This window comes from Leptonychotes weddellii, chromosome 10, assembly GCF_054177405.1.
Source record: "Leptonychotes weddellii isolate Sample4059 chromosome 10, ASM5417740v2, whole genome shotgun sequence".
Lineage (NCBI taxonomy): Eukaryota > Metazoa > Chordata > Mammalia > Carnivora > Phocidae > Leptonychotes > Leptonychotes weddellii.
In genome coordinates this window covers 44893901-44914809 of record NC_138378.1, presented here as the reverse complement: position 1 = coordinate 44914809, position 20909 = coordinate 44893901, and the positions used below count along the sequence as shown (strand labels likewise).

Below are 20909 nucleotides of genomic sequence, written 5' to 3'. Positions count from 1 at the left end.
GAGTCCATCAAAATCCTAAAGGAGAACACAGGGAGCAACCTCTTCGACCTCAGCCGCAGCAACTTCTTCCTAGAAACATCGCCAAAGGTAAGGGAAGCAAGGGCAAAAATGAACTATTGGGACTTCATCAAGATAAAAAGCTTTTGCACAGCAAAAGAAACAGTCAACAAAACCAAAAGACAACTGACAGAATGGGAGAAGATATTTGCAAATGACATATCAGATAAAGGGCTAGTATCCAAAATCTATAAAGAACTTATCAAACTTAATACCCAGAGAACAAATAATCCAATCAAGAAATGGGCAGAAGACATGAACAGACATGTTTCCAAAGAAGACATTCAGATGGCCAACAGACACATGAAAAAGTGCTCAACATCACTCAGCATCAGGGAAATCCAAATCAAAACCTCAATGAGATACCACCTCATACCAGTCAGAATGGCTGAAATTAACAAGTCAGGAAATGACAGATGTTGGCGAGGATGCGGAGAAAGGAGAACTCTCCTACACTGTTGGTGGGAATGCAAGCTGTTGCAGCCAGTCTGGAAAACAGTATGGAGGTTCCTCAAAAAGTTCAAAGTAGAGCTACCATATGATCCAGCATTGCACTACTGGGTGTTTACCCCAAAGATACAAATGTAGGGATCCCAAGGAGTACGTGCACCCTGATGTTTATAGCAGCAATGTCCACAATAGCCAAACTGTGGAAACAGCGAAGATGTCCATCGACAGATGAATGTATAAGGAAGATGTGGTGTATATATACAATGAAATATTATGCAGCCATCAAAAGGAATGAGATCTTGCCATTTGCAACGACGTGAATGGAACTGGAGGGTGTTATGCTGCGCAAAATAAGTCAATCAGAGAAAGACATGTATCATATGATCTCACTGACATGAGGAATTCTTAATCTCAGGAAACAAACTGAGGATTGCTGGAGTGATGGTGGGTGGGTGGGATGGGCTGGCTGGATGATAAAGATTGGGGAGGGTATGTCCTATAGTGAGCGCTGTGAATTGTGCAAGACTGTTGAATCACAGACCTGTACTTCTGAAACAAGTAATACATTATATGTTAAAAGAAAATAAAAAAAGATGATAGCAGGAAGGGAAGAATGAAGAGGCGGAAATCGGGGGGAGACGAACCATGAGAGTCTGTGGACTCTGAGAAACAAACTGAGGGTTCTAGAGGGGAGGGGGTTGGGGGGATGGATTAGCCTGGTGATGGGTATTAAAGAGGGCAAATGCTGCATGGAACACTGGGTGTTATACGCAAACAATAAATCATGGAACACTACATCAAAAAAAAAAAAAAAAAAAGCAACACTGTGTCATATGGAACAATGGTCCCAGACCTAACTTAAATATCACCAGTATCCAGAGAGCTTTTTGGAAAGCCCAGGCACAAATGTAAAGAATCAGAATCTTAAAAGGGTGGGACCTTGAAATCTATGTTTTCAAAAGTCTCATATGTAATTTTTGAAGTTAACCCAGAAATAGCAAAATTAAAGCCACCAAATCAATAAATAGTATTCAGTAAGAATCTATTGTACATATAAAAACAGATCATGAACTGGGGAGTTTTCAAATTCAAAGACTGATAGCGCAGGATGGCTTATAAAGTGAAACGAGAGACCCCTGGGTGGTTCAGTCGGTTAAGCTTCTGCCTTTGGCTCAGGTCATGATCCCAGGGTCCTGGGATCGAGCCCCGCATCCGACTTCCTGCTCAGCAGGGAGCCTGCTTCTCCCTCTGCTTGCTGCTCTGCCTGCTTGTGCGCTCTCTCTCTCTGACAAATAAAATCTTTAAAATAAATAAATAAAGTGAAATGAGTTAATTTAACCTTTACAATGATTGGTTATTACAGCGGGGTTTCCAGATGACAAGTTCACTTATTTTGCAGAATAAGCTAAATTAAGTTTCACTTGTGTGACTTAAATGGTTTTATCTGCTCAGGGAATTTTCAAACCCAATATCCATTTTATATTTAATTTTAACAGAAACCACTGATAATCTGGATTTGTATTCTCAATGACATTCCCACAATAAATAAAGTAGCAAATCTCCCTTGACTATTTCATAGTATTTCATTCAGCCTGTCGCCAACTCACAGCTCAATAAGGTGATTCCATGAATAAACAAAGCATTATTCCATGACTCCATGAATAACAATGCAGAGTTCTGATGATCTGCCTTCATCCAGGGGAAAAATTTAGAATACTCTGATAATTGAACGGATTGTAGAGTTTTCAGATAATTCACTATGCGTATATCTTTCATTATGCATATACCATATTTTCCAACTATATTCCTGGTGCAAATTGAATAGTAGAGCTCTAGATTATATTCCTGCAATGCAAATATTTGGTTTTGTGAATTAGTTAATGTGTATATTTTTGATCATTAAGCTGAAAGAAGCTTGATACCCTGGAAAAACTAAAAAGGTGTGAATAAATTCAAGAAGGCCACCACTTCTCACTAATAAATAAGTACAGAAATGGGTGGTAAAAGCAGTGAGTGCTCTTTAAGAATCTGGAGGGGAGAAAGATTCTATAGACTGAAACCATCACAAGTTGGGGCTCGAGGTAAGTCTTGAAGGTAAGGTTTGGAGAAAAGACTGAAAAAGGGTTCCTTTCTGCGGCCATGGAATGAGCAAAATGAAAAGAAATATAGTATAATTTTAGAAGTCCTGACCAGTTGGAGTGAAAGGCTTGACCTGTTAGGGAGAAGTGAAGTATAATGAGAAAGACATTTTTGATCCAGTTTGTGAAATACCTGAAATACCAGAATATATTTGGGCCCTTTTTGAAGACAATGAGGAAAGATTAGTCTGCCAGAGTATCAGATTAATTGGAATGATGTAGAATCTGTCAAAAGCCACCAGGCTCATGGCAGCAAAGGTCCTGGAAGACTGGGTTAAGGCATTGTGGTAGAGTAGGAAAAAGATAAGGAAGCATCTGGACAAAATTCTATGAAAAAAAAAAAAATGGGGCGCCTGGGTGGCTCAGTCGTTAAGCGTCTGCCTTCGGCTCAGGTCATGATCCCAGCATCCTGGGATCGAGCCCCGCATCGGGCTCCCTGCTCCGCGGGAAGCCTGCTTCTCCCTCTCCCACTCCCCCTGCTTGTGCACTCTCTCTCTGTCTCTCTCTCTGTCAAATAAATAAATAAAATCTTAAAAAAAAAGAAAAAAAAAGTTTGCCTAATAAATTAGCAACACACATCTTAGACTGAAACCCCTCCAACATCTGGCCCTAGTCTGACTTTCCACCTTAATTCTCATTACTCTCTCACAAAGAGGACTGCTCATTTTTCCTGAGATATGATTTGTGTTTTTCTGTGACTGTGTATCTCCTCTCTAAAGGAAATCTCCTGTCATGTCCTCGCCCTCCCACCCTCATGCCCGCCCTTTGGAATCCTTCCTAATCTTAAATGTTTTCTGTGCTATGAAATTTTCCTTGTCCTTTGCAAACTTTGTATAACCTTTAGCCCTTGTGAACCCCCCCATAGCCTTTTATATTTCTTTTGTAATGTTTGTATTTTGCTTTATGTTATCATGTGGTATTATTATCCCCCAATTTCATTCTTATTCTTTGAGCTCAGGGACTAACTATCTAATCACAATTCCTGGAGCACTTAACAAAGGTTTCATATGTAATCTGTGCTTTATAAAATGCTTTTTAGAACTGAGCAAATAGTTGCCAGGAAATAACTAAATTAGATTTATCATAAACAGGCATAGTTAAGATAATATTCTTACAGTATACCTGTTCATGTTTACCAAGTAATAGGATCCGTATACATGGATTTAACTACATAAAGTTAATCATTGCTTATAAGATATTTTAGTGGCACAATTACATAGTGCCCATATAACTGGCCTAGACCAGGTGTCAAGCACACTTTTTCTTAAAGGACCAGGAAGTTATTTTCCATGGCTTCACAGGCCACATAGTCTCCATCATATACTCTTTATTTCTTTCACAACAGGCTGTGCCAGATTTTGGAGTACTTATGATCTAGACCATAAATCCACTTATTCCTATTTGATATTTGGTTTTTTACCTGTTAGCATAAAAGTTATTTGTTTTTATCATGTTTCAGTTTGTTCCTTAGTGAACAGTCACTGACAGTCCTATCCTACAAAACAATTAGTATCACAAAACAACCAGGTATGTGCCTCTGCAGTGATATAATTGGAAATACACGGCACCGCTTTTGAGGTACTTCTTAAAACTAAAGTTTTTATCTTTTAGATATACTCTAAGTACATAACTTTATTTTAAAGATACATACTGAAATATTTACAGACAAAAGGATTTCTTGTGAAGAACCAAAAAAAAACAAAACCAGGGAGGGCACAAGGAATAGGTGAGGGTATTATAGGTTAGGAGTTGGCAAACTTTTTCTCTAAGGGCCAGACAGTAAATATTTTAGGCTTTACAGGCCGTATTACAGTCTCTATCAAATCTATCATTGTTGCACTAAAGCAGCTATGAACAATATGTAAATAAATAAGCTTGACTGTGTTCTAATAAAACTCTTTACAAAACAGACAGCAGCCAGATTTTAGCCTGTGGGCCAGAGTCCTGTTCTGGGTGATAAGATTGGCCATGTATTGGTAATTGTTAAAGCTGAGTGATAGGTACAGTGAGTTTATTGTACTGTTGTCATAGCCGTCGTGTATGTTTGAAATATTTCATAATAAAAAGCTAAGACAAGTTTATTTTTTTCTTTTTTATTTTTTAAGACAAGTTTCTTTTAAAGATAGGTTAATACAAAGAAAAGACCTAGTATCCATTTATTTAAATTCATTCATAAAAATTGTTTAGGGGCACCTGGGTGGTGCAGTCAGTTGAACGGCCGACTCTTGGTTTCAGCTCAGGTCATGATTTCAGGGTCATGATATTGAGCCCCACGTCGGAGTCTGCTTGAGATTCTCTCTCTCTCCCCTGCCCCTACTCCTCCCTGTGCTCTTTCTCTCTCTCTAAATAAGTAAATCTTTAAAAAAATTGTTTAATCTGTTCTAAAATTATTTCCTCTGCTAGCTTCACTACAGTCTTCAGTGCAACAATATGAGGAAAAAAACACCAAAATCAAGCAATTGCTTGTGAAAACCAAAAAAGAACTGGCAGATTCAAAGCAAGCAGTATGTTAATTTCCCAGTTTCATATTTCAGTTTATGTATTTATTAATCACTTGTTTTTTAAATTTAACCAAGATTTTATTCTGTAGGAAACTGATCACTTAATACTTCAAGTGTCTTTGAAGGGTGAACTGGAGGCAAGCCAACAGCAAGTAGAAGTCTATAAAGTAAGATTCTTTTTACTTTTTAGGATTTATAAAAAAAATTTCCATGTAAAAGGTACTATGTAGGGATTTTTCTAAATACCTTTATGTACATATTTTTATACACACACATTTTTTTTCTCCTAGATATCCTTCATTTGAAAAAGCAGAAGCAGTAAGCCAAGTATGGCATATAACAGGAGTATCCCATTTAGCTTAAGCTACATTCTCTTCATGTATTTGAAAATCCTTGATGCACTAAAAATAAACATAACATAAAATATAAAATAAACATGGCCCCAGACCTGCATCTGAGCTTCCTAAATGATAGTGCAGTCACAAGAATAAAAATGGTTTTACTTACATTGTATACATGTTATATGTATATTTACATTATTCATATATGCATTTATATCTATAATATCTTGACATATTCAATTAAACACTGAACTGTAACAAGCAGTCTGGAATTTTTTTTATAATTGCTCATGATTAATTTTGATTTAAGGAAAACTGAAATAAATTATTGGGCAAATTATACTCCCTCTACTCTTTCAACAATAGTAGTTCTTTTAATTAGATTGCTTATATATACTCATGATTCAAAACTCAAGTTTATTTTTAAGGCACGTGTGTTTAGGCAATGAAGATCCAGTTTATTAGAGCTTAATCGAAAGGTTTTGCCCCAGATTCAGCTGGCTGAAATAACCTCCGAGAAGCACAAAATTCATGAACACCTGAAGACCTCTGCAGACCAGCACCAGCGCACACTGAGCGTGTACCAGCAGAAAGTGACAGCCCTTCAGGAAGAGTGCCACGCTGCCAAGGTGCGGGCTTCACCCAGAAGCCATGAACAGGTGTTATCATCACCTAGCAGGCAGTTCACATGAGGGCTGTGGTCTCACCTTTTAGGGTTTGCTGTTGTTTAAGAGCATTTATTAGATGAGTACCTGATGCGGCTCATCTGACCCTAACCCCAACCCCATCCCATCCTATCACTGGCATAACATTTTTTTGTTAAAAGGGAAGACATGGGTACACGTTTCCGTTTTAAACTTGTTTTGCAATTTCTGTGTGTAAGAGTTATTTTCTTTTACTTTTATAATTTAAAAAGTATATAGTTCTTTCTGAGGGCCAAATGATTATAAAATAATATTCTGATAGGATGGCTGTGAGGTCCTACTTTCTTATCGTCAGCATGTGAAGCAAACCCAGTAGAGTAGCTTTGTGAGAGGTGTAGCTCTGATACGAGCCAATTTGGCAGAAGGGTCACAGGAGATCACTTTGGGAAAGTAGAAGACCTAGAATTTCATTTTTCCCACTCTCTTTAGAAGTTCAAGTGGCTTAATTTCTTTGAATTTATCTTTCTTGTATTTATGAAAAGAGGAACTCTTCATAAGTGAAAATCTTTCTAAGGTTCCAAAGGCAAATAGTGCCAATACAAAATTTATGGGTACTCAGTGAATCTACCAGAGAGGAAAACATGGTTGAAACATCTCTTGTCAAACAAAATTCTATCATTCAAAGGCTTTTAAAAAATTATAAGGCTTGGGGCATCTGGGTGGCTCAGTTGGTTAAGTGTCTGTCTTTGGCTCAGATCATTATCCCAGGGACCTGGGATCGAGCCCCACATCAGGCTCCCTGCTCAGTGGGGAGTCTGCTTCTCCCTCTCCCTCTCCCTCTGCCCCTCCCCCTGCTTGTATTCTCTCTCTCAAATAAATAAATAAAATCTTAAAAAAAAAAAAGTTGTAAGGCCAACAGAAGAGTACTTTTTACAGGAAGTGAATCAAGGGGCTAAAGAGTGTTGGCCATTTTACTCATTTTCTAAAACACGTTTTCATCTTAAGTCATTAATCTGAAAGAAAATAGGATTATGTTACAATGGAAATGCAATAGAAAAATTATTCTCTCTCTTTTAAATGTCATAGGCAGAACAAGCTGCTATAACCTCTGAATTTGAGAGCTACAAAGTCCGAGTTCACAATGTTCTAAAACAACAGAAAAATAAATCTGTGTCTCAGACTGAAACCGAGGGAGCTAAACAAGAAAGGTAAAGTCTAAATTAAAAGAAACATCCAGGGTTCCTCCCTTTCCTCCAAGATAGGTTCTCCACCAAGTAGGTTATATGAATCCTGCTTTGATTTCATTTGACTGTGGAATTTTACATGTAATAAGAGCAGAGTTTCTTGGCTTCACTCCGTCTCCAGGCAGCAACAGGGAAACATCTCTATGAAGGGCACTGTTAAAACTCATAAAACTGTGATGTGAGCAGCAAAACCAGGAGATAGGCTAAATAGTGTCATCTTGTTGTAGCAAGAACTGGTCAGAGTAGAAATACAGACATTAAAGTCACATTATGATTAGTTTTTCCAATTTTAAAAATTGAGAAATAGAAGAATAAAAATGCTTCCTTGATATAACCACCATTAATTAGGCTAAACAAATTGCTTAAAAACATTTTATTTATTTCAAAAAGTTTTAAATTCAGTACTAAATTCTAGCTTAGAATTGTATTTTTCTTCATAAATATATGACCATCTCAATTATTTGTTTCAGTAGTATATTGTTAATGCATCTTTAAAACTAGCATACAAATCATTTTTGTAAATTATTCAAAAATATACTAGGAGTATGAAATAGGGCATTCTAGAGCCTGTGTGTTTTTGTAAGTAGAGGTTCAGTGTTCAAAGTAATTTCATATCTGCCTCTTACTGTTCTAAGTAGGACTAAATACCCTGCAGTGTTTATATGTTTATACTTATGTTACTTTTTATTTTAAATATCTGTTAAATTTGGGAACTGTAGACTGAAAAATGAGATATTTTCTCTGTTAGTAGCTCATCTTCAAATTTCATAAGAGAAATTGAATATTGACACCTTTAATATGAAAATGTCAGCATTTGAGGTGCCTCGGTGGCTCAGCCGTTGAGTGTCTGCCTTTGGCTCAGGTCATGATCCCAGGGTCCTGGGATCGAGCCCCACATTGGGCTCCCTGCTCGGCAGGAGACCTGCTTCTCCCTCTCCCACGCCCCCTGCTTGTGTTCCTTTTCTCGCTAACTCTCTCTCTCTCAAATAAATAAATAAAATCTTTAAAAAAAAAAAAAAGAAAAGAAAATGTCAGCATTTGCAAGAGCCTTTTTTGATCATGCTGGAAATGTAAATGTTTTACATTCCTTTTATTTTCTTATACATAAGATACTTTTTCTAAAAAAGGAAACAGTGTATTAGGGGTTTTCACTATTTGTTTTTCATACCATTCTCATAATGGTTGGCTTAGAACTGCAACTAAAAGCATAGTACTATAACAAAATAGGCTATTTTGATGCCATTTAATGGTCTCTTCTCCATTTGAGTATGAAATTTGTAAGTTCAGAGGTTTTTTTGAAAATCTGCAGTGCCTAAAATGTAAAATCTGACTATTATGTCTTCTGTATTATATTTAATCCTAGTCTCTGAATTCTTCCAATTACTAGATTTCCTTTAGAATCATCCATAATAATAGCAAGCATATGGGACATTAAAAGATGAAATGATTAAAGTAATGAAATTTATTTGGAACCACAAAATCAGGTTTACCTCTTTCAAAACTTTTTGTAAAACTGTTTATTTCTGTTTTAGAGAACACCTGGAAATGCTGATTGATCAACTAAAAATCAAATTACAGGATACCCAAAATAACTTACAGATCAGTGTATCTGAACTTCATACATTACAGTCTGAACATGATACTCTGCTAGAAAGGCATAACAAGATGCTGCAGGAAACTGTGTCCAAAGAGGCAGAACTCCGGGAAAAGTAAGATTGCTACAGGACTAATAGTGTTTGTGCTGGGCAGCAAAGTATTTCTTTGTTGGAACTCCTAATGTGTTGCTCCTTGGGATAGATACAAATTGAAAATAAGAAATAGATATTTCTAGGGGCACCCGGGTGGCTCAGTCGGTTAAGCATCGACTCTTGATTTCAGCGCAGGTCATGATCTAAGGGTCCTGAAATCGAGCCCCTGGGATTTTTTCTCTGCCTCTCTCCTCTCTCTCTCTCTCTCTCTCTCTAAAAAATAAATAAATAAAATCTAAAAAAAAAGAAAAGAAGAAGAAATAGATATTTCTAGAGGTTTAGTAAACTGTATTTTTATACCTTAAAGCTCCCCTCGCCCTTTTGTTTGTTTTTATTCTTCACTTTTTTAAGAACAGTTAATTTTATTTGTTCATCCAGTAATCTGTTTCTCCTGTGGCCTTCATTGCCAGAATGTTTCTTTTTAAAAAACCCACTTTCCAACTCAGGTGTCAAATTATAAGCATTTTTCTTTTTCTCTAGAGGAAAACATTCAGACAGTTGCTGACTGAAAAAAAATATGGAACTTACCTCTGCACCTGTCTTCAACTTGTCATATTGTTACCCTTTGTTAATCAGTACTTAAATTAAACATCAGGAGCATTGGGAGGGGGAACAGATTATTGTGAACAAGGAACTTTGAATTCCTGTAATGAAGAAATTGGGTAGTAATATCTGTTGTACCTTAGACTAAGGAAAAGAGTTCTTCATTGAGCATCAAGGGTATTGGAATACTTTATACATCTCAGGTATGCTTTTAATTGATGGTAATCTTGAAAGCTTCATTTTCTTGGCTTTCTAATCGTGTATTTATGTATGTTAACCCTGTAAATCAAAAGTTTCAGGGAAGATCTATCAATTTTCTAGCTACCTATCACCAGGGTTTACTGGGAGATTAGCTGAAATACAGTGATGCTTGTTATTTACATCAGAAATTTCCCACATTTATTCTCTACTCTAGAAAAGTTACTGCAAATTATATTGCTAACACAAAGTGCAAGTGATGCCTCTAAATTTCAGTAACTATTTTGGGGGGCCCCTACTATGTGCCAGTCTCTCTTCTAAGTGCTAAAAACTTCACAGCATTTTGAGATATCTTTAGAGATCTTATCCCCCTTCTTCAGAAATATCAAGAATAATATTGTTACTGTCTGTACCCCAGTATGAAGAAATAGCCTTTTCTTTATAAATTCTCTTTTTAAACATCTTAATATTCATACTTTCCCTATATGAGATTGTAAAAATGGCTTAAGAGGAATAAATAGGCTGACCAACTAATACGTACATTTTCCAGAGGATCCAGCTATTTAAATACCCCAGTAACAGCTGAGACAGTAAATTTCCATCAGCATAGCCATTCTGGGTCCAAGTGGGGGTTCAAGGTTCTAGCTCTTAAATAGGTAGAGCAGAGGTGTCATTGAGACCACCTGCAAACTACCAACCTTACCCTAGCTTTAAAATGTAGCTATTATCTTCCTTAGAAAATTATTGTCGTGACTGCTGATGGTTCTTCCTTTACTTTTGTAGTAGTGTTTAACATAATGCTCACAGAAAAATGCAGATTTGAGGAGTAACATATACACTAGCATTTTCTGAACTCATTGATCAGTGTGAACTTGGCACTTAAGAAACCTTTTCTGAAACATGTGGTATTTATATTGTATGTCACCTTTTAGCCACTAAATCTTGTTTTAAAACCTTATATGGTGTGCATATGTGTAGCACATAGAAAAAAGATCTTGGAATGCTACATGCTAAACCATTAACAATGTCTACCCCTGGAGCTGGGATTTTACCCTGCAGGGGACGGGAGCGAATAAGAGAGGGCTCTCACTTTTTTCTATAATTGGTTCCATACTGTTTGAATTTTTATGAGAGTACTTGTGATACTTGTGGCTCTCTGGCATAAAAAGAAAACTTTTTTTTCTTTTTTTTTTTTTTTAACCAAAGCCAAATGTAAAATATCAAGACTACACGTGAACCCATTAAAAATAGTGGTTCCCAAATTATAGTTGCACTGGCTAGCACCAAGCTGACTACATAAAAATCGTATGGAAAACTGCTAAAAGTAGGTGATTTCTAAGACCACCTTTGGAAATTTCTGATTCAGTGGCTCTGGGTTGAGAACTAGATGTCTGTATTTTGAACAAGGGACCCGATGATTCTAACGCGCAGCGAGAGTCAAAAACAGCTATAGTAAACCAAGCCTTTGTGTTTCAGAGTTTTATGTTAATTGGCTCAAAAATTATTCAGAAAACTTCCTTTAAGGCTCTCCTTAAGACTTTATTTATGAATCAAAAGAACATATTTTTTTCCTGTTTTCAAGGTAATAAAGAAAAGATACTCTATGCTTATATGAGCTCCCACATAAGATAACCTGAAAAAGGGATTGATTTAAAGTATAATTATATTATGCCCTAAATTTAGCCCTATTTTCTGATAAATGATGAAGGAAGTTCCTCACCTGCACCTTTGTACCATAGTTACTCAAACGAGGTTCCTTGAATTACAGAACACAGAGATGATTTGAACTAGGTGACAGCCAGTCCCCAGATGGTTAACGCAGCTGGTACCATTATAGATGCTTAGCAGTTAATTCATACATTTAGTAGATATCTCAAGGCTAATTACCAAGTAGAACCCAGTTGAGAAAAGCTGAGTCAGGATGTCAAATTGAAAGATCTGCTATGAAGTAAGTTCTTCTCACCCTTCAGGTTGTGTTCAATACAATCAGAGAACATGATGCTGAAGTCTGAACATGCACAGACCGTGAGTCAACTGACATCCCAAAATGAGGTCCTTCGCAGCAGCTTCCGCGATCAAGTGCGCCATTTGCAGGAAGAGCATAGAAAGACAATGGAAACTTTACAGCAGCAGCTCTCCAAGGTGGAAGCTCAGCTTTTCCAGGTTAAGAGTGAACCGACCACAAGAAGTACGTGTGTGTGTGCATGAGAACATCAGTCGTTCACATTCTCACATAGTTTTGTCACTTAAATACATTCTTCACAAATTCATAAGAAAAAAGAAAATTTACTAGGTGACAACCAGTGCCAATTCTGTGATTAAGGAATTTTGGATTTGCTTACTGAGAAGATATTTGAACCATTTGAACCCTTCTTGATTATACTTACAGCAGCCTACATCACCTCTTACAGTACTGATTTTCATGTATCTATTATCCTCCATGTAATGCTATTTCCTTTTCTCTGACTCAGACATACTCTGCAGTCTCATGACATGTGTCCAAATCCCAGTATTCACTGAATCTGTTTGGTGTTCTCCATTGTTAGTCATCAAATATATCTATTATTTTGTAATTAGAAATATTATAGTGAGAGGCTTAGAAACACCCAAGCCCCACTGAACTTATAGGATTGATTGGTCAATATAGCTTCTTCCCTTTAAAATTTCTACTTAGTTGGAGATTTAGTTCAGCTGCACCTGGTACCTTCCATTCTACTCCCTGGAAGAGATGGGAATATTCCAGCCAAGATGAGGTTACATTTTAGCATTAAGTATCAACTTTATACTTAATAGCATTTACCTTGGAAAATGTCACCAGGACATTGGCACCAATGGGTTACTCATCAGGGTCCGAAGCCAGCTTCAAGAAATTCAGCCTATGCCAAGAGTCATCAAAGGAAGTAATCAGTCAGGGAAACAACAGTCACACGAGAGATTGTGATCTAGGAATCAGCAGTGGAATAAGCAGTTGGCACAATATCAGAAATTCTGGAAAGTGCTTCAACAAAGGCAGCTGGAAGCTAATGTTTGAGAGAAAGGAGGAGGCAACTTCATGGAATGGAAAGTAAATGAAATTGGAAGTTAAAAGATATGGGTTAGAATTCTGGTCCCTGACCCTGCTATGATGCCTTGGGCAAAGTCATTTAATTTCTCTGACCTTTGGGTTTCTCAGGATTAATAAAGTAATGTGTTTGAAAGTGCCTTATAATTCTTACAGTTCTATGCAAGTGTTCACTATCAGCAAGCAGGAAAGCCTAGCTGGGGAAGTATAATAGATTAGTTCCCTGCCCTGGGTCCTAGGCTTTTCTTGGCTGAACACTGAAGATGTGAGGGGGCGATGGTAGGACCCGGCAGAGGTGAAAGGGTAAGGTAGTAATGAACATCTGCTCAGCAGAGTTCAGCAGGCATATTGAGTCAGTACACAGCTATCTGAAATACCTAATCCTCAAAAACAGAGTCTAGTTTGAGAATTTCTGCCAGTATTTTGCAACAGTATAGCCCTCTCTGTTATGGTATCTAATAGTAGATTTTACCTAGGTGGTAGCAAATAATTTATAGTTCCTGTTGAAATTACTTAAACGGTTGAAGTCAATAACTAAATTTTTAGGGCAGTCTTAGAAATTCCTTATGCACAATTTGTCTTCTAGTTATTGAAATTCCCTCTCATACCATTTGACATTCCTATGATCACTTTAATTTCATTGTGTACCTCTGTGAATGTAGAATCCATGATTTTGAACAATCTCAACTTTCTTTTTTTAAAAAAATGTAATAGGCCCAGCTGCTTCTCACCAACCTTTGAAGAACCTTCGAGAAAGGAGAAGCACAGAAGTCCCCCTTCTGGACATGTATGCCATTACCCGGGAGGAGGGAGAAGGAATGGAGACAACCGACACGGAGTCCGTATCTTCCTCCGGCACTCACACACAGTCTTTAGAACAGCTGCTTAATTCTTCTGAAACTAAACTGGGTATGTTTTTCCTATTTACCTCTACTATCTTGTCTAATAAATCCTAACTCTAAGTTATGCGTGCTTTTTTGAGCTACTCTAAGAAAATTTCTTTCAGTGTTGCACTCCAAATGGAAAACTCTCCTGCAGAATGAAACAGTTGAGTTTTTTAAAATAAAATGCTAGTTCTGCCCCAAGCTTGAGCCAGAAATAGATGGTTGGAAGTCCTGTAGTGGTATCAGAAAGTAGGATGAACTATTCTCTCACCCTTCTAAAAAGTTGACAGCTTTCGTTTATTCTTCTGAGTGAAGTAGTAGTGCTGAATTTATTAAATATAGTAAAGCTTCGGTATGTGTTAGTCTTACCTGTCATGAATGTTCACAATTCAGGGGGACTCTGTTCTCTTCCTAAAGTTTCAGGATCTAGAGTAAGGACTGTTTGTGTCTGTGGTCACTAATCGTGGTGTGGATGGAAACTGTGATCCTGCCAGGCATGGCAGCAGACTCCAGAATTACATCTGGCTTTGTGTTTTTTGCCAAATTACTTGTCAACTCTGAGCCTTTTCCCTTATCTATAAAATTTGAATAATGATACCCACCTCATATAATATTCTTACAAGCATCCATGATAGAAATGTTATTATTCCCCTCGTTCATAAGTAAAACAACATAAACTCTTGGGACATAGAGGAGTGTGAGTGGGGAAACTGATAGAATAGTCTAGAAACACAGGACAAACAAATTCAAGAATTGGCACTTGTAGAGCTTGAATTCAATTAGATTATATGCTTTACAACAGAGATTCTGCCCTATTTGTGTTACGTTCAACATGTAACCTACCAACTGAGATACGTTGAATAGAAGAATGCCAGAGAGAGTGGGCCTAAGTAATATTGCAGAGTAAAATATCTGTGTTTAGGTATATTTCTTACTTAGAATCTTCATCTGTAATCTCTGATTTTGAAAATTAATTACTGGAACAACATCTTGCAGAGCCTCCTCTATTGCATGCTGAATTTACCAAAGAAGAATTGGTTCAAAAGCTCAGTTCCACCACAAAAAGTGCCGATCACTTAAACGGCCTGCTTCGGGAAACAGAAGCAACCAATGCAATCCTTATGGAACAAATTAAGGTAAGGTCAAATACTGCCACCCAGAAAATACTCTCTGCAACAGGTTGGTTTTCTTGACGCCCTCCCCCCCACTCTCCAGATGAGACACATCCATCACATCTTGATTCTTTATGATATTACATTCCTAAAAATGAGAACTAGGTATTTAAATAATAACTTTTGGCTAACTTTTCTGAACTAACCTAAAATGATGAAATATAACTATTTTTGTTTGTTTCAACCCAGAAATCTTCCTCAAAGACTTCAGTATTCTACCATCTTTTGCATATCATCTGTTTCCCCATTTTTCTGGTAGTATTTTAGATTGTCTTACATTCCTGAATTTTCACTCTGTCATAGACTTGGCTTTTGTTTTGGTGAACAAAACAGCCATCGTTCATCATGTAAATACAACTTCCCAGTGGACACTGTAACTACCTGCAGTCTGTGAGCAGGGCAGGAAAGGGGTCAGTGGTGGATGTAGATATTTACTTTAGGCCCTGGTTTCAAGCTGTGCTTGCCCTCTGCAGTGTGCCTTATCCCACGGCCCTGAGCCCACTAGTTTACTTTCTGTAGAGAATAGGAGGTGAAGGGAACATCATGGTACCAACCAAAACTGAGGACTTGACATCAGTCCTCAGTTTTCGACCCCAGTTCCCATGCTCCCCTGTACTTTGAGGCAGAAACTTCTTGATGTTTCTGCAGGATCCGTTCTGTCCTCTTGTCAGTGGTACTGGGTGAGCCACTGGGCTGAGTCTCTTCCACTTTATCTGCTTCCCATCTTGTAGGAATTTCTTGGTATTTCTCATCTATTTTTTTTCTTCTCTCCTAATCTCTCCGTTATAGTTATTTTGGGGGGCATTTAAGGGGGAAGAGAAGAAGAGTACATGGGTTCAGTCTGCCATGTTTAACCTGAAGCTCCAAAAATTCATTTTTAACTCATTTCTCCAACATCAGCTCCTCAAAAGTGAAATAAGAAGATTGGAAAGAAATCAGGAGCGAGAAAAGTCTGTAGCTAACCTGGAATACTTGAAGAATGTCTTGCTACAATTCATTTTCCTGAAACCAGGTAGTGAGAAAGAGAGGCTCCTTCCTGTTATAGATACAATGTTGCAGCTCAGCCCTGAAGAAAAGGGAAAACTGACTGCAATTGCTCAAGGTAGGTGAAGGAAAGTTTTAAAACTCCTGTTGCATAACTTACACTAAATGTTGGCCTTGTGGTTGAGACTTTGTGTGTGTGCTTACAATCTTTTTCGTGACGCTGTACTTAAAACATTTAAATTTTGTTCATTTGGGTGAGTTCTATCATATGTGTAACCTGTGACTAGATTTGAAAAGCTAACGTTTTAACACGTTAGGGCAATTATAGTACATAATATAATTTTAAGATGCAGCAAAATACAATACAATGTTTAGTTAGATCTTTGAAAATTAGACATGTAGTTCTAGATTGAATTCTATCAAAGAATGTGGTTTTATTTTATATCATAATTTTTTAACATGTATTAGCTTATTCTTTCCTACTCCCCCCCCCCGCCTCACCCTCACCCCTTCCCCCCACAAAATTCTAGAGTCAGCAGAGTCATATGGCCCAACATTTGGTACACAGCGTACCCAACAGTCCCGTTTCTCAAGGCAGACAGTTTTAAAGCTGTCCTGTATTCGGAGCTTAGATTTTTGTGGCAAATAGATTTAACACTGTGATTTCATAAACTCCTTTAAAATGATTTGCATACAACTGCTGTAGTTACCTGATTTCAGACTGCATCTTAAGGATGCACTTAAGGATCATGGTTTCATTTTTGTTAGTTTAAAATGTTTTTGTTAGTGACCTTTTCAAGCAAATACAGGCAGAATGCTGTCATGTCCCTGTAGCTCTCACTCATCTTTAACAATTTTCATGGTCAGACTTCTTTTGACAGGGGAATAGCAAGAGCTAGAGTTTTGGGTTTTTTTATGATTTTATTTATTTATTTGACAGAGAGAGGGAGAGAGAGCACAAGCAGAGGGAGCTTCAGGCAGAGGGAGAGGGAGCCCAAGGCAGAGGAGCTCGATCCCAGGACCCTGGAATCATGACCTGAGCTGAAGGCAGACACTTAACCAACTGGGCCACCCAGGTGCCCCAAGGCTAGAGATTTTAAAGCAGATCCCACACATCATGATTTCCCCAGCAAACACTTCACTGTGTATCAGACTCCTCTGCCATCTACACCCAGTTCGTGCCCACTGTTCCCATTATTGCAGATGTCTTTATACAGCATCTTAATAGGGCTCACACATTGCATTTGGTTGATATCCCTTAAGCTCTGTTTTGTTTTTGTTATCTATAGCATTTCCATGTTCCTTTTTGTAATATGTCAATTATTAGTTGAAGAAACTGGTCATTTGTCCTACAGAAGCTCAGTTCTGGATTTGGCACTTTGAGATAGCATTTAAGTTGTTCCATTGTTGCCTATAAATAGGAAATCAGATCTCTGATTAGATCCAGGTGTAATTGGACAGGGTGGGAGATAAAAATCCCTCATAGGTAGTGTTGTGTACTTTCTGAGACATCACATCAGTAGGCCCAGAATGTCTAGTTGTCCCACTTTTGACTGGCTTATCCCATCATGTTGGTGCCTTTTTTTTTTCTTAAGATTTTATTTATTTGAGAGAGAGAATGCGTGCGCATGAGCACGGGGAGGGGCAGAGGGAAAGGGACAAGCAGACTCCCTGCAGGAGTCAATCCCAGAACCCTAAGATCATGACCTGAGCCGAAGTCAGACACTTAACCAGCTGAGCCACCCAAGCGCCCCATTCTGGTGCTCTTTAACATCCTAAAATCTGAACTAAACTGATAATGCTGGAGAGTGGTCCTTAAAATGGAACAGGTGTCAGAATCATCTGGTGAGATGATTAAACTCAGATTGCTGGCCACCCCCCCCCAAGTTTCTGATTCAGTAAATTTAGGGTGGGACCCAAGAGTTTGCAGTTTTAACAAGTTCACCTGGTCTGGTGACCATACCTCAAGAACCCCTGATCTAGACGACTGATGATTTGGCTGTGGTTTGGGGGGGTTTTTTTGTTGTTGTTTTTGGTTTGGTTTTTCAGAAATACTTCATAGTAGTGCTGATTGTTTCTTTGAAACTGTTTTGTTACAATACATCTGTGTAATAATGAGGGAGGAAGGTTCTCAATACTGATAGTAATCTCAGGTCTGCTAATTGTAGGGTACATTACCTTAGCCGTAATAGTATTTTTGTCACAAGATCCAAAATAAGAATACATCATGTACATTTTTTGGTAATGTAGTTATCCTAAATCACAAATTTGCTTTTATATATTACTTTTTGCTTATTCTACCAAAGCTAAAACTTTTTTTCATTGTAAAATTAATCAGGACTTTAGGAAGAATATGTGTTTTTTTAAATTAAAACATACTTCAGTGATATGATCTCAAATATTTAGCATATCTAATAATCCTTCTAAAAGCCCAGCATGTTTAATGTAATATAGATGTTACTAACACTCAAGTGACTCCTGTAAGTTGAGGATACGTTGATTAAAAGATCTCAAACAGGGATGCCTGGGTGGCTCAGTCGGTTAAGCGTCTGCCTTCGGCTCAGGTCATGATCCCAGGGTCCTGGGATTGAGTCCCGCATCGGGCTCCCTGCTCCGCGGGGAGCCTGCTTCTCCCTCTGCCTCTGTCTCTCTCTCTCTCTCTCATGAATAAATAAAAAAAAAAATAAAATAAATAAATAAATAAATAAAAGATCTCAAACAGACTAACCTAAGTGTTCTGGTAACACAGATGTTATCGATCATCGCATAGGAGACATATAAGAAGTTCATTAGAAACCCAGAACTCTAAGACAGGTTTTTTGCTAAGTCCTATAAACGTATAGGAAGACCCCCCCATTATTAAACTTAAACTAGTGTACTTTTGAAAGGTTATTGACTTCTTATCTCTTATTTACATGAGCAAACAAAAGAAAACTTATAAAAATTGAATTAAAAATAGTTATGGTCTGGCAGCAGATAGAGATATGGCTTAAGCAAGAATTATTGAACTGAAAGGTAGGTCAGAAGGAATTATTTAGAATTCAGCAGAGAGAAACAAAACAATGGAAGAAAAAACTGAAAGAGTGGGTAATAGAAATACAGGATAGAATGAAGACAACCAACATATATTTGATAATTGAAGTTCTAGAAGGAGAGGAAAGAATGAGGTAGAGACAGTATTTGAAGAGAATGAAAATTTTTCAGAGCTGCTGAAGGACATTCATTCACACATTTGAAAAATCTTAATACAATTTCAAGTAGAATAAATAAAAGGAAGTCTACCTCTTCACGTAAAAGTGAAACTGCCCATCAAAAGGGACAGAGAAAAGTCCTCAAAAGAAGACCCATTGCCGGAGTTTGAAAAGATGGCGGAGGAGTAGGGGACCCTATTCCAACTGGTCCCCGGAATTGAGCTGGATATCTACCAGACCACTCTGAACACCCACAAAATCAGCCTGAGATGTAAGAAGCTATATCTGGATCTCTACAAACAGAATATCCCAGGCAGTTGGTTTTGAGCTGTGAAGCGGGGAGTTGTGATTCTGCGGTTAGATATTGGAAGATAAACGGAAGGGAGAGGGAGCTGTCGGGATCCTGCACCACCAGTTCACGAAAGCCTCCTACGTTGGGGACAGGGCACAGACTCACAGACCGGTAGTGGCGGGGAAAGGACTTTAGGGCAGCCCCTCAGACTGACATCTGGATCAGCAGGGCCTCACATGCGAACTGGGGCGGCTGGCGGTTTTAGAAGCACAAAGGGCAGAGACGTGCCCCTGTGCCCCGAGGTGGAGTTGAGGACTGGGAGCCCTGCTGAGGGGCGCATAACCCAGGTTGCTGCAATTTATAGCAGCACAGACAGAAACGGGGATAGTGTGGCCTGGTGAGTGCACTGAAGAACAGACTGTGATCTCTGCTCTGAGGCAGAGGGTTGGAAACGATCTCTTCATTCTGACTCTCGGAAGAGACGCGGAAAGCCAGCAGGGAAAGCCGCCAGAGAACAAAATCCCAAAAAAGAGAAATGGTTTTCACTGAACCCATCCCCCCGCAACCAGGGGCAAGGCAACTCTGCCCAAATAGGGTTGCTTGAGTAACAGTGTGGCAGTCCTCTCCCCCAGAAGACAGGCTGGGAGAACAAGAGGCCAATAACTCTAAGGTCCCTGTAAAGCAGGTGCATCTTGCTTGGGTTGTGGTGAATAATTTGGACTCTGTCCATTCCCAAACCACCCATCAACAGAATGACTAGGAGGAAGAACCCCCAAGATAGGAAAGACTCAGAGACTGTGACTTCTTTTTTTTTTATGTTATGTTAATCACCATACATTACATCATTAGTTTTTGATGTAGTGTTCCATGATTCATTGTTTGTGTATAACACCCAGTGCTCCATGCAGAACATGCCCTCTTTAATACCCATCACCAGGCTAACCCATCCTCCCACCCCTTCCCCTCTAGAACCCTCAGTTTGTTTTTCAGAGTCCATCATCTCTCATGGTTCAAGACTGTGACTTCTGCCACAGATTTACAAATGGATACAGATATAACCAAGATGTCAGAAATGGAATTCAGGGTAGCAGTTGTGAAGACAATACTAGAATGGAGAAATCGATTAATGGCAACATAGAGTCTCCAAGGGCAGAAATGAAAGCTGAATTGGCAGAACTTAAAAATGTTATCAATGAGATCCAATCTAATCTAGATGGTCTAACAGCTGTGGGTAAGTGAGGCAGAAGAACGAATTAGTGATCTAGAAGACCAATTGATAGAAAAGAAGAAAAAAGAGGAAGCCAGGGAGAAACAACTCAAAATCCATGAAAACAGAATCAGAGAAATAAGTGACACCATGAAACGTTCCAATGTCAGAATTATTGGGATCCCTCAGGGGGTGGAGAGAAAGAGAGGACTAGAAGATATATTTGAGCAAATCGTAGCTGAGAACTTCCCTAA

The 20909-nt window shown here is 38.3% G+C and overlaps 1 protein-coding gene across 3 annotated transcripts in view; it reads left to right on the top strand.

The window, feature by feature from the left end:
• Positions 1-20909, top strand: part of GCC2 (GRIP and coiled-coil domain containing 2) — a 287662-nt gene that overhangs the window by 260289 nt on the left and 6464 nt on the right. For 2 of the 3 annotated variants that reach the window (XM_081833301.1, XM_006728935.3), the window contains 9 exons: positions 5049-5149; positions 5236-5313; positions 5979-6116; positions 7218-7339; positions 8908-9084; positions 11835-12052; positions 13640-13834; positions 14806-14945; positions 15882-16083. In XM_081833301.1, the coding sequence (XP_081689427.1) occupies positions 5049-5149; positions 5236-5313; positions 5979-6116; positions 7218-7339; positions 8908-9084; positions 11835-12052; positions 13640-13834; positions 14806-14945; positions 15882-16083 (1371 nt within the window). The remainder of the gene's footprint in view (positions 1-5048; positions 5150-5235; positions 5314-5978; positions 6117-7217; positions 7340-8907; positions 9085-11834; positions 12053-13639; positions 13835-14805; positions 14946-15881; positions 16084-20909) is intronic. The other variant, XM_081833302.1, reaches the window with a different exon arrangement.